This window comes from Choloepus didactylus, chromosome 17 (genome assembly GCF_015220235.1).
Source record: "Choloepus didactylus isolate mChoDid1 chromosome 17, mChoDid1.pri, whole genome shotgun sequence".
Lineage (NCBI taxonomy): Eukaryota > Metazoa > Chordata > Mammalia > Pilosa > Megalonychidae > Choloepus > Choloepus didactylus.
The window spans coordinates 31,595,894-31,612,991 of NC_051323.1; the positions used below are offsets into that span (position 1 = coordinate 31,595,894).

The 17,098-nt window shown below is 44.0% G+C and overlaps 1 protein-coding gene across 1 annotated transcript in view; it reads left to right on the forward strand.

The window, feature by feature from the left end:
* Window positions 1-312: 312 nt before the first annotated feature.
* Window positions 313-17,098, forward strand: part of BCL11A (BAF chromatin remodeling complex subunit BCL11A) — a 99,307-nt gene continuing 82,521 nt past the window's right edge. Inside the window, 2 exon segments of the mRNA XM_037806595.1 lie at window positions 313-382; window positions 7,360-7,689. Coding sequence (XP_037662523.1) covers window positions 328-382; window positions 7,360-7,689 — 385 coding nt within the window. The 5' untranslated portion in view covers window positions 313-327.

Below are 17,098 nucleotides of genomic sequence, written 5' to 3' on the forward strand. Positions count from 1 at the left end.
GACGTCACGTCCGCACTTGAACTTGCAGCTCAGGGGGGCTTTTGCCATTTTTTTTCATCTCTCTCTCTCTCCCTCTATCTCTCCTCTCTCTCTCTCTCTTTTTTTTTTTTTTTTTGCTTAAAAAAAAAAGCCATGACGGCTCTCCCACAATTCATCTTCCCTGCGCCATCTTTGTATTATTTCTAATTTATTTTGGATGTCAAAAGGCACTGATGAAGATATTTTCTCTGGAGTCTCCTTCTTTCTAACCCGGCTCTCCCGATGTGAACCGAGCCGTCGTCCGCCCGCCGCCGCCGCCGCCGCCGCCCGCCCGCCCCGCAGCCCACCATGTCTCGCCGCAAGCAAGGCAAACCCCAGCACTTAAGCAAACGGGAATTCTCGCGTAAGTAACCCAATAATAGTAATAATAATTATTAATAATCACGAGAGCGCGCAAGACATGAGGCAAGAGCGAGGGGGAGAGAGGGGTGTGTGCATGCTTTTTTAAATTTTTTTTTTTATTTTTCAAGAGAAAAACCTCCGAGAGTCGTGGTAAAAGAGATTCAAGGGGGGAAACCCTCATCCCATCTCGAACCATAGTCGTGTGCACTTTGGGGATAGCATTCGTCTTTTAATTTTATCTAATTAAAATTTTTTGACTCCTCCTCTTACCTTCTTTCCACTGCTTTATTTCTCTTTTAGAAAAGGAATGCAATGATTTTTTTCCCCCAGTTTTGCAACATAATGAACAATACTAAAGGATGCGAACGACTCACATGCAAACCTGGGGGAGGGAGCTGGAGGGGAAAGGGGGGTTGCTTTCACTCACCGTAGGAAAATGGGGGGAGGGGGAGTCCAAGCCTAAAAAACCAATTCTCGGGGAGAAAACAAGGTAACACTGGCTCTCGGACGCCAGCGCACTCACGGTCAAGTGTGCACCGGGAGGAAAGTAATCATCCCCACAATAGTGAGAAAATGAGACTGTGAGAGGGGGCCCGGACACTCTGGAGCACGCCAGGTCTGAAGAGGGGAGAGCCGGGGGACCGGGAAGGAAGGGAGACGCGGCCGGCACTGCCGCCTTTTGTTCCGGCCCGAGGTGGGTGTTTGTCCCGCTGCCTTTTGTGCCGGCTCCTCGCGCTTGCCCTCCCGCGCCGCCACTGCCGCCGAAGGGCAGGAGCAGGGGCCGGGGGAGGAGGCGGCTGGGGACGCGCGGGAGAAGGAGGGAGGGCGCTGGGGCCGTCGCCACCCGGGTCGCCGCTGCCCGTCGCGCCCCACCGAGCCTCCGAGGCGAGGGAAAGATGTGTAATAACATAATATAAAATAAGGCAAGAGAAATATAAAATTTCTTGCCCGAAAATATAAGCCAAACGCGACGACAGCCCTTTTCTGCAACGTTCTTCTCTTTGACTCCCCCACCCCCCCCGCAAAAATCCACATTCTCTAACCAAGAAAAAAAATCGCAATCACCCCCTTCCCCGAAACCCCCTCAGTCGCAAACTTAGAGCGCCGGCGGCACGGAGAGGGAGCGAGGAACTCCCTCCTCTTACTATTTTTTGGAAGATTTTCAAAAAAAGTGGAAGTGGATTTTGATTGGGAAAAATCTCGTGTCTGAATGTTTACAAGCACCGCGTGTGCGGGAGCCTCCTGCCAACAAACAGAAAGAGGACCGAGCGCGGCGCGGCCGCCCCAGAGCGGGCGGCGGTGGCGGCCGGGCCTCGCCAAGGACTCGCCGGGCCTCACCGCGCCCCCACCCAGCCAGGGATCGCCCGCCCGGCTCCCGACCGGCCGCCCGCGGGGCAAGGCGGCAGGCCACGCCACGGCTCCTCGCCAGCTGGATCCGTGATCCCCGCCCGCCCCCAGCACAATGCCCAGACCTCCTCCTAGCCTCCCCGGCTGCCAAACCCGCTGGGGAGAAACTCGGCTTTGCAAAGCATTTTGCACAGCAATTGAAAAACCGCGTTTCTGCTCCGGTCTTCACTACCCACCCTCCCTCTCCGTTACTCCCTTGGTACTCTCAGACCTCTCTTGTCCACTGCTCCGGGCAGCGGGGAAGAGAGGAGAGGTTACCACGTGCTTTCCCTGCCCCATCTCTCTCCCGGTCTGGCCACCAGCAGCCTGCGCCCGAGCGCAGCCAGGCCAGGTGTGTGTGTGTGTGTGTGTGTGTGTGTGTGTGCGCGCGCGCTGGGGTGGGGGTGGGGTGGGTGAGCAGGGGAGAAATATGTTCGAGTATGTGTTCTGAGGGCGCTGCATTCAGGGACACTGCGCTTTCCATCCTTGGGTTCTTTCTCTTTTCCGCGGCCTGACTCGGTCCTTTTTAGTCGATTTAAGAAGTGTGTGTGTGTGTGTGTGTGTGTGTGTCTGTCTGTCTGTCTGTTGGGGGGGGTGGTTCCCGGTTTACTGAATGCGCCTGGAAAGGCGGGCGGTGGACACTTAAGAAAGTTTGGCAACAAGGAAAGGCAGGTGTGAGAAGACCCGCATTCCTCACCCCACCCCCCCTTTATGACATTTTAATTTTTGATGCAGTTTTTTAAAGGACCACCTATACCCGGTTCTCTTATTTTTTTAAAGGGGTGGGGAGTGCGCACAGGGAATTGCATTTTTCACTGGGCCCTGGAACTTGTCACACACTTCGGAAGCTCCCCCGTTCCCCCCGCCCTCGCCCCGGCACGTTGCGGGGCCCTCCCTCTCCCCACCCCCGCGCATCCCTCTCTCGCCGCTCTCCCCCGCCCCCCACTCCCCGGGCCGCGCCGGATGCGGAGCAGACGCGGAGCGCCGCGGTGTGAAGTTACGGCCCGGCCAGGTACCGGCGGGAAGGAAGGGCAGTGTGCGTAAGCCTCGGGAAAGCCGGGTCCTTCTTTGGAAGGGTGCATTGGGGGCTCAAAGGACAGTCTGGGGCGTGCAGTTCGGGATGTCCCTCCTCCACACTTCCCGGGTCCTTCTCCGGACACTCCAGTTTGGAGATTTGCCACCCCCCCCCTTCCCCGTCATGGTGCAGGCACTGAGTTAAGGGGCCAGGTGGGTGGGTGCTGGGGTCGCTCCTTTCTTTTCCTCATTTTCTGGGCGTGTTGTTGGGGGTGGGGCGGTGGCTATCCCGGCCTTCAGGATTGCCCCCCCATCCCCCCCGCCACAATCCTCCGCTTCTGGGACGGAGTGAATCATTCTGTCGCTAGGAGGCAGAACAAGATCAAGAAAGCTCCGCGAACTTGAACCTGTACCAGAGCCTCCCCCACCCCCTATTCTGCGTTTCTCTTGGCCGGGGGGAACGGGGGACGCACTTTGCGAGGAGGAGGGGTGCACGGACGGTTAGGCAGAATTCCCTTTCTCCTCCAGTCACCCCTTATGTCTTTGTTCTTCCTTTTGACTTTAAAAATGCTTCTGGCCAGGGCCGCGGAGAAGCGCCTGGGCGCGCGGCCGACACCCCTCTGCGCGAACTGAGGAGCAAGCGCGCGCCGGCCGCAGAGCTCGGAGCAGTTTTCGCTTTCTATCCGGGCGGGCATTTTTGGTAGGCACTAAGAGGCGGAGTGCATGTCCTTGGACTTCGGCGCAAGGCCGAAGGGCAGGAGATGGCGAGTTGGCACTTGGGCTCCAGCTTCACTTCTTTCATCCCCCTTACTCCCGCGCAAAACCCAGATCCCCGAGGCCACGGCGGGCTTGCCGACCCCGCAGCCCCAGCTTCCCCTGCCCTCATGTTCCCCGCAGCTCTCGCCTCGGAGCCCGAAATCACAACAATAGTAATAGTTATCATCATAATGAGGCCGGCAAGCAGCGTCATTAATAATGAATAACCGCATCCCCCGCGGCACACCGGGCGGGGAATTGCGAGGGAAATGCATTTGCAGAGATAACCCCCAAGTAAAAAGTGTGAGCGTATGGACACAATGAATTTCTCGACCCGCGCGTGATGTGCGTGTGGTGATACCGAGACCGCACCAGGTTAACAAGCCGAGTTTTCCAAACCTCACATCCCTATTCACCAGCTTTGGGCTCCGGGAGCCGTCGCCCCGCGGATGGGTTGGACGCGCGTGGAGGCAGCAGTCGGGGCCCTTGGCTGCCGGCGCCTCCGGGTCCCGGCCCCGCGGCCGCCGCTGCACGTGTTGGCAGCGAGCGCGGCCGGAGCCTTGCAGCCAGCACGCTGCTCGCTTTGTGCCTCGGAGTCCGCGCGCCCAACTTCACTTTGCGCACAGCCAGACCCCGCCGGGCCCCCTGCCCCCCGGCCTGTCGCCCCTGCCTCCGCTTTTGTTTCTTTGCTTTTCCCCTGTTGGAACCCGAGCATTTCAGTCTCTGCTTTCTTACCCTGTTAAGATAATCAAAGGGAAGGACATAGGAAGCAAACTTGAAGACAGACCTCCCTTTCCTCCTCCCCTCCCCCAGCAGCCCTCGTTTTCCTCGCTCCTTTCCTAGATTTCTTCTAAGGCCTTAAAATTTTTTTATTTTTATTTTTTATTCCTTTGCAAGTGCAGAGAGGAAGGAGAGCTCAGCCTGCCTCTGGAACATTGAAACGTTCCCGTCTGTGTTGCTGCTTGAACGCAGAGTATTTTATTCTCTATTTCTTCCTCCCCTTGTAGGGAGAATTCGCGGCTAATTATTATGATTATTTGCTCACTCCCTTCCACTTCAGTCCAGGACTCCCCGCTTTGTAGCCAGAGCGTAGACTGGAGCTTAGAAACGATGGTATTGTGGGGGTGAAGGATGGAGAGGAATTGGGTGTTGTGTGTGTGTGGGTAAAATGGCTGAGGTTAGGAATGTTTTTAGGGAAAGGGGAATTTGCATTAAAATACAGAGAAATTATCCGATGCCCAGAAAGGAAACGTTGATTGCCACTGAGAAAAGATGTCAATGCAAATCAGTAGGCTACATCAAGAGAATTGAATTTCCATATTTTCTTTGTGCCCCACTTCGTTTGATTTTTAATAATAATATAGCAGCAATAATAAAAACACGTTTTGGTATTTCCCTGAACATCAGCAGCCAAATGTTTTGCAAGGAACCCAATGTAAACGTATTTCATACATTAGGATATAATTCTTGTTAATTAGCAATAATTTACGTTAAGAGCATAGAAAAAGTTGAGGTTACAGGTTTTATATCTGTACATTTGATCATCTTGTTATTTTCAAGAACTTTGCCTCCTATAAAATTAATTAGGTGAAATGTGGAGGTGTAATCAGCAACCTCTGAATTACCACTTCATTTCCTGGTTTTGATTGTAAATCAGTTCAGTCACTTACGTTTAAAAGACTTAAACCAAGTCTGTTTTTGTATTGCATTACCTTTAACTGTTTGATACCTTGGAGAATATTTCCTTTTGCTCCTAATTAATATTTCCATTTTCAGAAATGTATCAGGCTTTGGGAATAAAAACAACAACAAATCTTAACAGTGGAGCTTAAACAATGCTTTTTGCAAAGATTCCAGGCACTACCAACTTTAATAAACAAAATAATATTCCTGAGTCTTCCTACAACATGTAAGCCTCAGAATTTGTAGTTTTAATGCTGAACAAAAAAGCCACCTTTCGTCAGTGTGTACATAAAATCCTTAATTCACATAACAGGCATCTTGGAGAATGATTTCCTTGTTCAGTTCCTCACATGTTCAAAATGAAAGCAAATGTAGGAGAAAAATGACATAGAGGCATAATGTCATTTTGTTTGCCTCCTTTTATTTGAGAAATATACATGTGCATTCTGTATTTTTTGGTCAGTATGTTGGGCAGAGAAATGTAAGTGCTTACCTTTGCTGTCTTTATTAGTAGGAATATAACCTTCATATTCCTGTGATGACCTTATGTTAAATTGGGAGGAGTACCAGAGGCTAGAAATTATGACATGTCCTACTTGAGCACAGGTGCAGCTAGGCAGGGCTCTCTCAATATTATTTCACCCAGCACATTTGGGAGTTACTCCAGATCTTCCCCCTTAATATTCAGCCTGGGTAGGGTTGAAATAAATTTAACCTGAGTTCACTGGATTTTTGCACTTTATCAAAATCTGTTCCAATATTCTACACTCAAATTAAAATCTATTTTTTGATTCTCTGTGGCTTTAAGTTCATTAAATGTGAAATTGGCAGCTTGCTAAAGAAGGTCAGACTGATTAACTGTTTAAGACTTGTACATTTTCTGCTTCAGTTTTATTAACTGGCAGCATCTTGGCTGTGTTTTGTATTTTGTGATTTTAAAATTTTTGAAACAGTAGGCATAAGGTTTCCCAGGCAGAAGCTTACCAACTCTCTTTTCCCCTTTGGAAGGTTTTAAAAAATGATGGAAGCTGTTCGAATAGGTGCTGGAGTATTTTGGTACAAAGTTAAAACAAAACAAAACAAAAAGCAAGCAGGAAAGGAAGACACGTCTCTACCTTGTTGTAACATCCGCTGGTGATTATGTGTGCAGAAATAGCCGCATAATGAAGCGTTTTGGAGCTCATTCAGAAAATTAGTCAACTTTGACAACATTAGGCGAAGTATTTCAAGTCTAAAGAAAGGATTTCTCAGCCTTGTTCTGAAATGTGGCATTTGCTTGACCATACTGATTTTTATGTGATGGGGGCCATCAAGTGCAAACATGTTTAGAATATTTTAGGCATTTCTTTCTTTGGAATGAAAAAATGACTAATTGGCTTATTTTCTTAAGTACTCAAAAGTATCCCATTTAGCTAATGTGTCTGAGAAGAATTGCCAGTGAATTTGGTATTTCTTTGATTTTGTGGCACTGCTGAGAGCGAGATCAGGAAGGTTTTTGGCAGTGTGAATTACGCTGCGTTATGATTATTATTTAGATCCGTTTCACAGGTGAATGCAGTCGTTTTCTTATTACCATGGTGTAAATGTGGCACAGTTTTCTGTGTGATGTAGTAGTGCTCTAATTTATGGAGCTACGTCCCTGTACACTTAGGAGTATATACATTTATACACAAAGGATGTGTGTGTTTACTCACCTCTCCTTGTATTCTTGGGCACAATAGACAACTTAGTCTATAGAGAAAAAAAAGAAACAAATTTAGTTTCAGTCAGTGCTTTTACCATTTTGGGGTTTGTTATTATTTAAGCTTTCTTTATGGTCCCTGTGTTAACTATTTATTTAACAGTCACATTCTTTCTAAACTCACAAACCAGACATGTTTGTAGTAGGTGTTTTCTCTGGAGTCTTCAAGTCAGTTCTCTTTAAATATGTGATGATTTGCCTCATTGATAAATTCCCTTTCTTGTTGATAATCTCCACATCCTTGTAAATTTTGAGTATTCACATTTTCTGGGTATTTGTGTGGAGGAGCCCAGATACATGACATGATGAGGTGCAGTGGGGTGGGGTTAAGTTTGCTTCTCCCCTTTTCTTTCCTTCCTAGCACTCTAATAATTGTGCTTTTGTTTCTCCAACCACAGCCGAACCTCTTGAAGCCATTCTTACAGATGATGAACCAGACCACGGCCCGTTGGGAGCTCCAGAAGGGGATCACGACCTCCTCACCTGTGGGCAGTGCCAGATGAACTTCCCATTGGGGGACATTCTTATTTTTATCGAGCACAAACGGAAACAATGCAATGGCAATCTCTGCTTAGAAAAAGCTGTGGATAAGCCACCTTCCCCTTCACCAATCGAGATGAAAAAAGCATCCAATCCTGTGGAGGTTGGCATCCAGGTCACGCCAGAGGATGACGATTGTTTATCAACGTCATCTAGAGGAATTTGCCCCAAACAGGAACACATAGCAGGTAAATGAGAAGCAAGGAGAAAAGCTGTTTGCATGTTTTCTTTTCATTTTCAGAGGCGCTGTAGCCAAGTACTAAGGAGTGGTGAAGTGCTTTCTGTATTTCTCAGTGTGACTGTCCGTGACAGCACTGTGATGTTAAAATAATCATTCTTATTGCTTACATTCAGAACACAGAAAAATAAATATTTTCCACCTCATGGAATCAGATGTAGGTGGAATAGGGATACATACCTGACACCCTCTCTGGATCTGCTGATTCTGAACCCCCACTCCCACCCCCACCCTCAGCCTGGCCCCTTCTAATTTGTTAAGTGTTGAAACTTTCTACACCTAGCCCAGTTTCCAATGTCCATTTTCAGCCTGGATGACATGTCAGAGACCAAGTGGCCATATAGGCATTTTTAGATGGGCCGATGACATGTTTCACTCACAATACTTTTGTCAGGCCTTCCCAGGGGTACAGTAGTTCTCAAGGCTTCCCTGAAGTGGGGTGGGCTGACAGGGTGGTTTGAAGGGGGCAGAAAGAGTTAACTGAGCTTCGGGGCTAGCCTTGGATCCATATTGGCTGTCAGCCCATATGGGGCCGTAATTAAACACAGCCCGGTGGTAGGATGACACTGTGACCTTGACTTTAAGATGCCATTTTCGACTGGCCAGGCCAGAGTAGAGAGGGCAGTTGCTGAAGCGCACAGACATGCTTACTCGAAAAGTTTAAGGGCATGTTGGAAATTTCAAAAGGTTGGTTTGACAGGAACGCCTGCTCCCGCAGCCTGCCTCCTCAGCTAAATGATAAATGCTTCTCTGTGCTCTCTCTTGTCTCTGATGTGGTTTTGACAGATGTATCTTGATTTTGTTTGTGGTTTACACAGCCACATGTCACCCTTGCAAAAGTCCAGTCCAGACTTTCACCATTTCTGCTATAACACAATGTAAAAATTCTCTGGGAAAAAATACACGTCCATATTCAACAGCCTCCTCAGTTAATTTTGGCATGGAGGTAACTAGGTGTGTGGGTTTCCCAGCAGCTCAGGGGAAAAGAAATTAAAGGCTCTTAACAGAGGGACTTAAATTCCCTATTCTGAGTGATAAACGGCAACAATAGATACTGACCCTTAAAGCATTTTTTTTTTTTTTTTTTTTTTTTTTTTTTGGCAAATGAAACAACAGCGATTTAACACATTAGACAAAGTGAACGAATATTCTTTGGTGACAGAGACGGCATGCCTCTCCACAGATCACTTTTCTTCATCATTTTCTTCTGAAAAGCAGGAGATGTATTCACTTTTAGCAAAGGTGGCGCATATAATCAATTGATACACCGGAACTTGTCTCTTCGACCCAGTTTGACCATAAAGTTGAACCCTAATAGGTCAATGGTCCTGAGGGGATTAAATGTCATATTATTTTCCCTCTTCCCCTCTGGAATTCAATCATTGAAAATCAAACTTGGCCTTTTCTTTCTTTTTTAATGCTTCCTGCATTAGCACCCAATACTTTTCATTTAGTGAAATGAGAAATCTGCTATCAGGGAGGCTGCGTTTACCAAGTGTTTTTCTGGAATCCACTACATTCAGCTTAGGTGACATGTAGGTGAAGATTTTATCCATCCCCCCAGCCCCCTGCCAGTAGGATATGGCAGTGACCATTTCCATGTGCTGTCTGTGACTGGAAGGAAAATGAACAGAAGTGTAAGGCATGATTAATGAAGCAAGAGCAGGCGGAAGGGGATTTGTCGTCTTCAGAGATCCAGAGCCTTGCTAAATCACCAAATATGGAGTAACACTTGCGTGATGTAACATCGTATTTACATATCAAGCCGCTCGTTTAAAAGACAAAACACAGTGTCTGTCAAGTAAGAATTAAAACCACACTTCTTACTGAGGTCCCAAATAGGTTATTCAGTCTCAGATAACCAGCTCAAAGATTCTGTGCCTCTATACTCAGGGGGAGGGATCTGAAAGCTGGGGGGGAAGGCCCTATAGTTAAGGCTTTTCTATACCATTGTCAATCTATGTAGGAAAGAAAATGTATTTTCCTTAGCTCCACACTGGTCCCATTTTTAAAATTTAAGAGCTAGTGCAATAGCAAATAGCAGATCCCAGAGAAGCACACACAGACAGACACAAAACTAAGCCAGCAAGCAAAATTTAAATTATTGGGCTAATACTAAATAATTTTACTGAGAAGAAAAGCTGTTGTCTAAGATGTTTAAGATGCTCAGTGGGTGCACAGTGATCCAGGTGAGGTAAACCCTCCATGCAGGACTAATTACAAAGTCTTGATTCCTTTTCATTGTGTTTAATCACCTGTTCCCATCCTGGAGTTGGCTGAGCATAAATGGCATGGTCACATCTCAAAGTGGTATGTCAGTAGCCAGAATCAGGACTTCTCATAATTCACTATAATGAATTAAGAGTTTCCTATGGTGAAACTGACGTTCTACCATTGCACATAAATTATGGTACCCTGGTCTTCAGGTACCTCTGAAGTGAAGTTCTGGGGGATGGCTGTGTACTTGCAGCCCATTTCTCTAAAGCATGTCTGCACCATTCCAAATCTGCTTTTCTTTTTATGATGAGGAAGGAAACGATAACAGTAATCATTCACTAGATATTTGAATTGTGTCACTGAAAAGAAAGGGGAAGCAATGCTCTGTATTAGGAAGGAGATATATTGATGAATCTTTAGAAGATTATGTTTGGCAGTGACATAGAAGGTAGCCATTTAAGGGTGCTGTGTTGGAAAGGCTTTATTAAAGTGATGTAAGTTGGATTTAAGTTCAAGTGTGTGCTCTGTGCCATTTTATAGGCAGGAAGCAGGAATACAACAGTACGGATCTTCTTCCTAAGAAAAATAAAGCTTAGAATTCAGGGCTTTCAAATCGTAGAATAAGGTAGAGTTTTTTTAAATCTACAGTGACTTAAATGGTATGCATTTTGACTGTACATAGGCTTCTCAAAGCTAAGTATTTTTTAGGGAGGATGATTTTTATCTGCACAATAGCACTTTCCCCTTGCACATGTGTTAATTAGTACACATATACATTGATCAGGTTACTTTTTCATTTTTTTCTCCTTTATTCAAAATGTTGTGTGATTGTGATCCATCATGACCACTGAAATAGTATTAATTCAACCGGCAATTAGCAGGTTACATTGTGTGGACCTTGTTCATCAATGTGTGTCAAATAACCATCAGATAGCGACAGCCTTTGCTTGGCAGTCAGGGCTTTCAATAGAGGTTTGTTTTGTTTTCTAGTCTCATATTTTATGATGGGGGAAATGTTCATCGAAGATTAGTGAATGTGAAACTGCTGTTCACTTATAAAAGGCAAAAATGTATTATCCCACAGGTGTCAGATTTGAGGTTTGGCTTATTGCACATAGAAATCTCTAAATTAGGGTTCAGCTATCATAAAGTTAGCTTTTTGAGAGAATGGGAAAAAATATGACAGGTCTTATAAAATGTAGTAAAGGTTACTGCTATTGATATATAACATTTTTTTCTCCTTAAAATAAACATAGACACTTACATCAGGGTATTTAAAAATTATTTGCCTAGACAAGTCAGCTCAAATGTAGATAATAATATGTAAGACAGATACTCTAAGGAAAAATACTCATTCAAAAAGGTAATCCATCACCATGTTACTTAAAGGTGGATCAAGTAGAAATACTTAGGCTTTTCAGAATTTAGAAAATCAACTTCCCTTTTCATTTTGTACCCATTCTAATTCTTTCCTAGCTCAAACTGAACCAGAGGATGTATGTGTATACTTTAAGGTGTAATTGTGAAAGAAACTATAAATTATAGTATCCTGTTATGACTACTTATTTTCATTTCTGTTTGTGTGATTCTGGGTAAAAGCTACTGACCTCTGCAGCTTAAAAAAAAACAAAACAAAACAAACCACCAAAAACAGCAACAACAGAAACAATATAATAGTGAACATTTGATTTACCTTCAGAATCCAGAGAATAGAGCATACTGTTTCCTAGTAAATATCAAGGATTTTCAGAGAGCCAAATACATGTTTGAGAGGCCGCTACCCAAAGACTCATGCTCAGGAGACTGGGAGTCCTGTAGACAAGCTGTATTTGTAAATAAGACAGAGAAAGGTTGTGAACTGGCAGCTTGGATGTTTTGTCAAAGTACAATGTCAGAGAAACTCTTTCTAAGACAAATTGTAAATAGAACTGTCACAGTGATTGCATGATTGAGCTGCAGAAGTGTCTTACAATTGTTGGCATTGTCAGAGGACTTTTGAAAGCTTAATTAAACACAGTGGCTCTCATGGCTGCTAAATTTACTTCGGAAAGCCAAAAAAAAAAAAAAAAAAAAATCTAAAATGTAGAAGATCCCAAAGATCCAGAGTTCTTCAGACATTACCCTTTCGGTGACACAGAAAAGATGCATTGTGCATTTTCCAAGTCGTCTTTTATAAATAATAGTTGGAGGCTAGGTCCACGTGATATGAAGATCATCCTATGTGTGATGTGGAGATTGTGTTAGTTTTTCTGTCTCCTGCTGTTACAGACAGTTAATGTAAAAATGGCCTTTTATTGGAAATACAAATATGTATTCACTTCAAGAACAGGAGCAGAAAGGGACAGCGTTTCCCTCCCATTTTCTTGTTTATTCTGTGAAGGCTTAAAAAAACAAACAAACAAAAAAACACCAGTGCTGTAATTTTAAAAATCACTCCATCCCTTGTTGTCTTGCAAGGTGTGCCTTTTAGTTTAAAGGATCTGAAATGTGTTTTGCACACCTCTCTCCTAGTGAATGTGGCATTTAATTGCGGAGCTGCCCAGGGGCTGGAAAATGCAACTGGGTGTAGAGACAGGCAGTGTCAGGACAGTGACCCTGAAGCCGGGGAAGAGGCCAGTTGGCACGTTTTAGGGTCCTGAAAAATCATTAATTTCACACTGCTGCCTCTGTGTAATCAGGCTAATGTGGGAGGACTAAATTTGGGGTACCTAACAGAGGTGCAAATCATAGAGAAGCATTTTTCAGCTTTTCATGACTTCTTAATGAAAGTGCTTAATAAAGGAGAAAAGGTGATTGGTGGCTTTGCATACTAGTCAGTGAGAAGGGAAGAAAGTTTGGCTTCCTTTGGGGGGAATATTAAATGTAACCGAAGCAAAAAACACAGCTAGGGAGACGTACCGAGACTGTGTCACTCGATGTTAATTTAATCTACCCGGGTTGATCTGTTCACACCCTTTATTACACAAAGAAATCATTTGACAAAATTTACCCTTAGCTCAAGTCTGTTTTTGCATGCAGTAGTACGAGCTTTGTGCAATAAAAGGCACTTAGCATCAAGCTGGACCCAGCCTGGCACCTTGCCACTTTTTTAGCACGAGATTTAATCACCAAGGATCTTTAGAACCTCTCTGCTTGTTCAAACTTCATTTGGGTCATGGCTATGTCGGCAGTGTTGTTATTACAAGGATTTAAAAAAAAAAAGATTTTTCACTTAGTGCCCACTTTTAACAGTATTTCAAATCAAGCAAGTTTTTATTTTACGTGTCAATTTGGAGGATATTAATAAAGTCCATAAAATACGTTCATACTATATAATTTAATGGCTAACGACTAGTATTTATATTTGTGATACAAACAGAAAATTGACCTCTGTATTCCTCCCTCCTGCCCAGGTGAAAAAGCATCCTCAGGCTGCTTCTCCCCTTTAGTTCCAGAGTGTGTGCAGCACCGGCCAATATCAGTAAATTTACCTTTGTAATTTGCCATGTAGTTTTTACAACAATGACCTAATTAATTTGAGCATGAACCATATTATTACTACTAGAGTCATTTTCTGTCACAAACTTAATTTCCAGGAACTGTAACCTGACGAGTAAGAATTCTTTAGCTCTCCACATGTGCTCCTAGAGACCAAAGGCAGATTTAAAATAAAAATAATAACAAAAATGCCAGCATTATTAAAGCCAGTATGCTTGATGCCAAACTCAATTTGAAGCCAGTAAACATCAGACTGTATTTCTAATCAGTTTTAGAATGTAACGCATTCCATACTGAGTTCATTGGAATTTGTCTCCCTGCTTTTTACTGGCCAGCTGCACTCCCTCTGCATTTTTAAAACATTTCAGCAAAGGCTTGTGCTGTTCTTAGCAGGGTGAGTAAGTTGGGGTCTATTTCTGAGCTCATTCGTCATTCCGCGATGGCATTGAGTTAGGTTGGCAAGGGAAGGATTTGAGGCATGGGGGGTGGTGAGGTCACTTCTGATCCCAGCAGGGAATAGGTGAGCTTCATTTGCCTTTGCAATAGGCACACAGTTACTGCACCTTAGAGGAGTTCTCAGGTGCTGCTCAGATGGGCGCATGTAAATGCCCTGTCACATGCAGAACAGGAATATTAATGCTTCTTCCATCACTGCACCATAATAAAGCTGTACACAGCAAGCTTAATATGCAGCCAGTCTGGGGAATTGTATAAAACTTAGATAGCCCAGTGTGAATGACAGTGATGTATAAATGCCTGATATGCCACAGTTTCCCTTCTTGTTCGCCTTTGATCTACAACAAAATGAAAACAGTGTCCCTTCCTCCTTTCAGAGCTGTCTCCCCAACTCTGCCACCTCTCCATCCACCACGAGAATTTTTTTTGCATGTGCTGGTGTGGAGAAATGCGACATAATTTGTTTCATATGGTTAATTACAGGCGTTTGAATATTTAAAATTTTAAATAGCCACAGTTCCAGCTTTTCCTGTTAAAAGTATGTGATTCGAACAAAGGGAGTACAGTGTAAATATTTGTGGTGATTTGCAACACCCCCCTTTTCCCATTAAACACACACTCAGTGACATTCAATTTGAATCCAGTGCTGATTTAAAGGATGTCTGTACCTCCATTTGTACTTTCTTACCAACTCCCAACTAGAACTCCATTAAAATATTTTACCATTATATTTTTGAGTCCACTGTTGCTTGAGGTTTTAAAGAGGATTTTATAATGTGTTCATTTAACAGAATCAACAGCTGTCAGAACCAGTTGTGGTAGAGTCACAAAACGTACAAAGAAAAATACACACATTTCCTGAAACAAAACACTTGGACAAAAAATCAGCTGCCAAGAACTGGTACATTAGAAGTTTGCAGACAGGGAACCGAAGTGTTTCTTTCATCTCTTGGTTCACCCTAGAGACTGATCTGAGTGGATCTGATGCAATGCCGCTGGAAAGTTTACCTGCGCAGGTTGCTCTTCTAAGGCAACGCACTGCACAACTGGCGTGTGCTCAAGAACCACACTGGCCTCGGCTCGCTCCCTCTTATGGTCTCCTTTTTTCTTTGAGATCTTTTTAGATAGATAAGGTACCAAGTTCTTAGAGCGCTAAACAACAAATTATACCCACTTAAGGGTGAGATGATCAGGTTTAAACTTCCTGTAAAAGTGGCGAGAAGGCGCCTTGCACACCCTTTTCTGGGTAGGGTTGGCAGTGTGTTATTCAGACCTGAATCCTTCTCTGCCAGGGATTTCCCAGGGGGACCCTGGGGCAGGTATGTTGATGAAGGGGATACCTGGGGACCTTTGGTCACTCACAATGAGGTTTTGTTTGTATCCTCACTGTTGTTAGCCTTGGACCTGCACAATTACACCTACAATTTGATCTTAGTTTTAGATAGAGGCAAGTCCACTGATTAAAAACCCCCATTAAAAATAAAGAATGGAATTCTTGTGAAACCTGCGAGGGTGTTTTAAAAAAAGAATACAAGTGCTATTGTGTGCCCCCCTCCCCCTTCTCTTTCTGTTTTCTTTTTGAACTATCTAAAAAACACAAGGAAGCCTGCTAAGCATCAGAGCATTTAAATTTACATTCATCAGCTGTTCGTTTTCTTGATAGGTAAGAATGCATTAAAAAAAAAAAACCTGAAAATAAAATCACATCTATTAATTTGAAGGGAAATAAGGTGTAGCTTGGATTCTTACCTTAGTTGGGGCACAAAGCACTACAATGCCTAGTCTCATCTTTTATGTTTTAAATATGGAGTTTCTCTTTGGGTCCAAAAAAAAAAAAAAACTTGAAGCATGTCCCTTTACCAACTCAGGGGATACCATGATTTATTTACATCCAGGAGGCATCCCACAATGGGCCATTTACTGCTGATTTTTGCCCCACTCCCCCACAAATTCTTTGAGTTCACAATTAAAACAAGGCACTAACCAATGGTAAATTCCATATCTCATGTATTTCTCCCTTTCTCCATTCCACCCGAAGATTAAAAAAAAAATTATCCCTTTACATTTAAAAGTGAACACTGGCTTCTGAAGAGCGAACATTTTTAATAATAAATCGTAACCTTCTCATGTTATGTTTTTGTTATGTTAAGGGGAAAAAATCAATAAGGAAAAATTTAATTCTGATAAAGATACTCTTGGATCTTTGAAAACAACTGCTGTCCTTTTAACTAAAACATTTGAGCAGCTTCAAAGACTATGTATTTCTTCTGATCTTGGAGCTGTGTGACTGGTAGCAAGAAAGAAAAAAAAAATCTTATTCTACATACAAGTGGATTGCTTAACAAGTCAGCACAGACACGTACTTGTTTGTACAATAGAGATAAAAATTCCTGTATAAAAATAATTCAGCTGCTGACAGCGGGCATTGTGGTTGGACCTGCCTTTTGTGCTTGCATGGGCTCTGGGTCCCCTCCCCTCCTATCTACTTGGGGCAGTCTGATGCCTGCACACTCCTGACCAGAAGTTAATTGATGTATATTAAATACATAGTTATTATATTTAAGGAGGAACATCTCAAGCCTTCTTTTACGCATGTCACTCTGCTTATGTATATTAAATACATAGTTATTATATTTAAAGAGGAACATCTCAAGCCTTCTTTTACGCATGTCACTCTGCTTTCTGATGTGACTGCAGTGTTGCCAGCAGGGGGGTGGCAGGCAAACAGTCTAATAGGGAAAATGACTTGAAGGCAGTTAGGGTAAATTTGGCCTTCAAGTCCCATTTGCTCTGCAGTGTACCATCGGTTTCTAAACTTTTGTTTTTAATCTAATTCTGATTTACCTTGTCACATCCCATATCAGCCCTCATTGAACTCTATTCATGCAGAGTAACATTAGTGTCAGAGGGAATTGGGCAGGACTGTGGACCTGTGGCTCATACAGATGGTGGTGGATGTGGGTTCCATGTGGCTCTGCATCCTGTTCTTTCTAATAAACGTTAAACTATGGCACGTTTCTGAGCAGAGCCCTTGGAAAAGAGACTCGAGGCGACAGGGATAATACCTGAAATCTTCTCCCTTCTCTCTCCCCCTCTTTCTTGCTTCCTCGATACACCCACCTTTCAGGTGAGATCAACTCAAGGAAGAAGCTGGAGATGGGGACGTCGGGGTGGCTGAGGGAAGTTATTGGGATACTTGCATTGGGAGT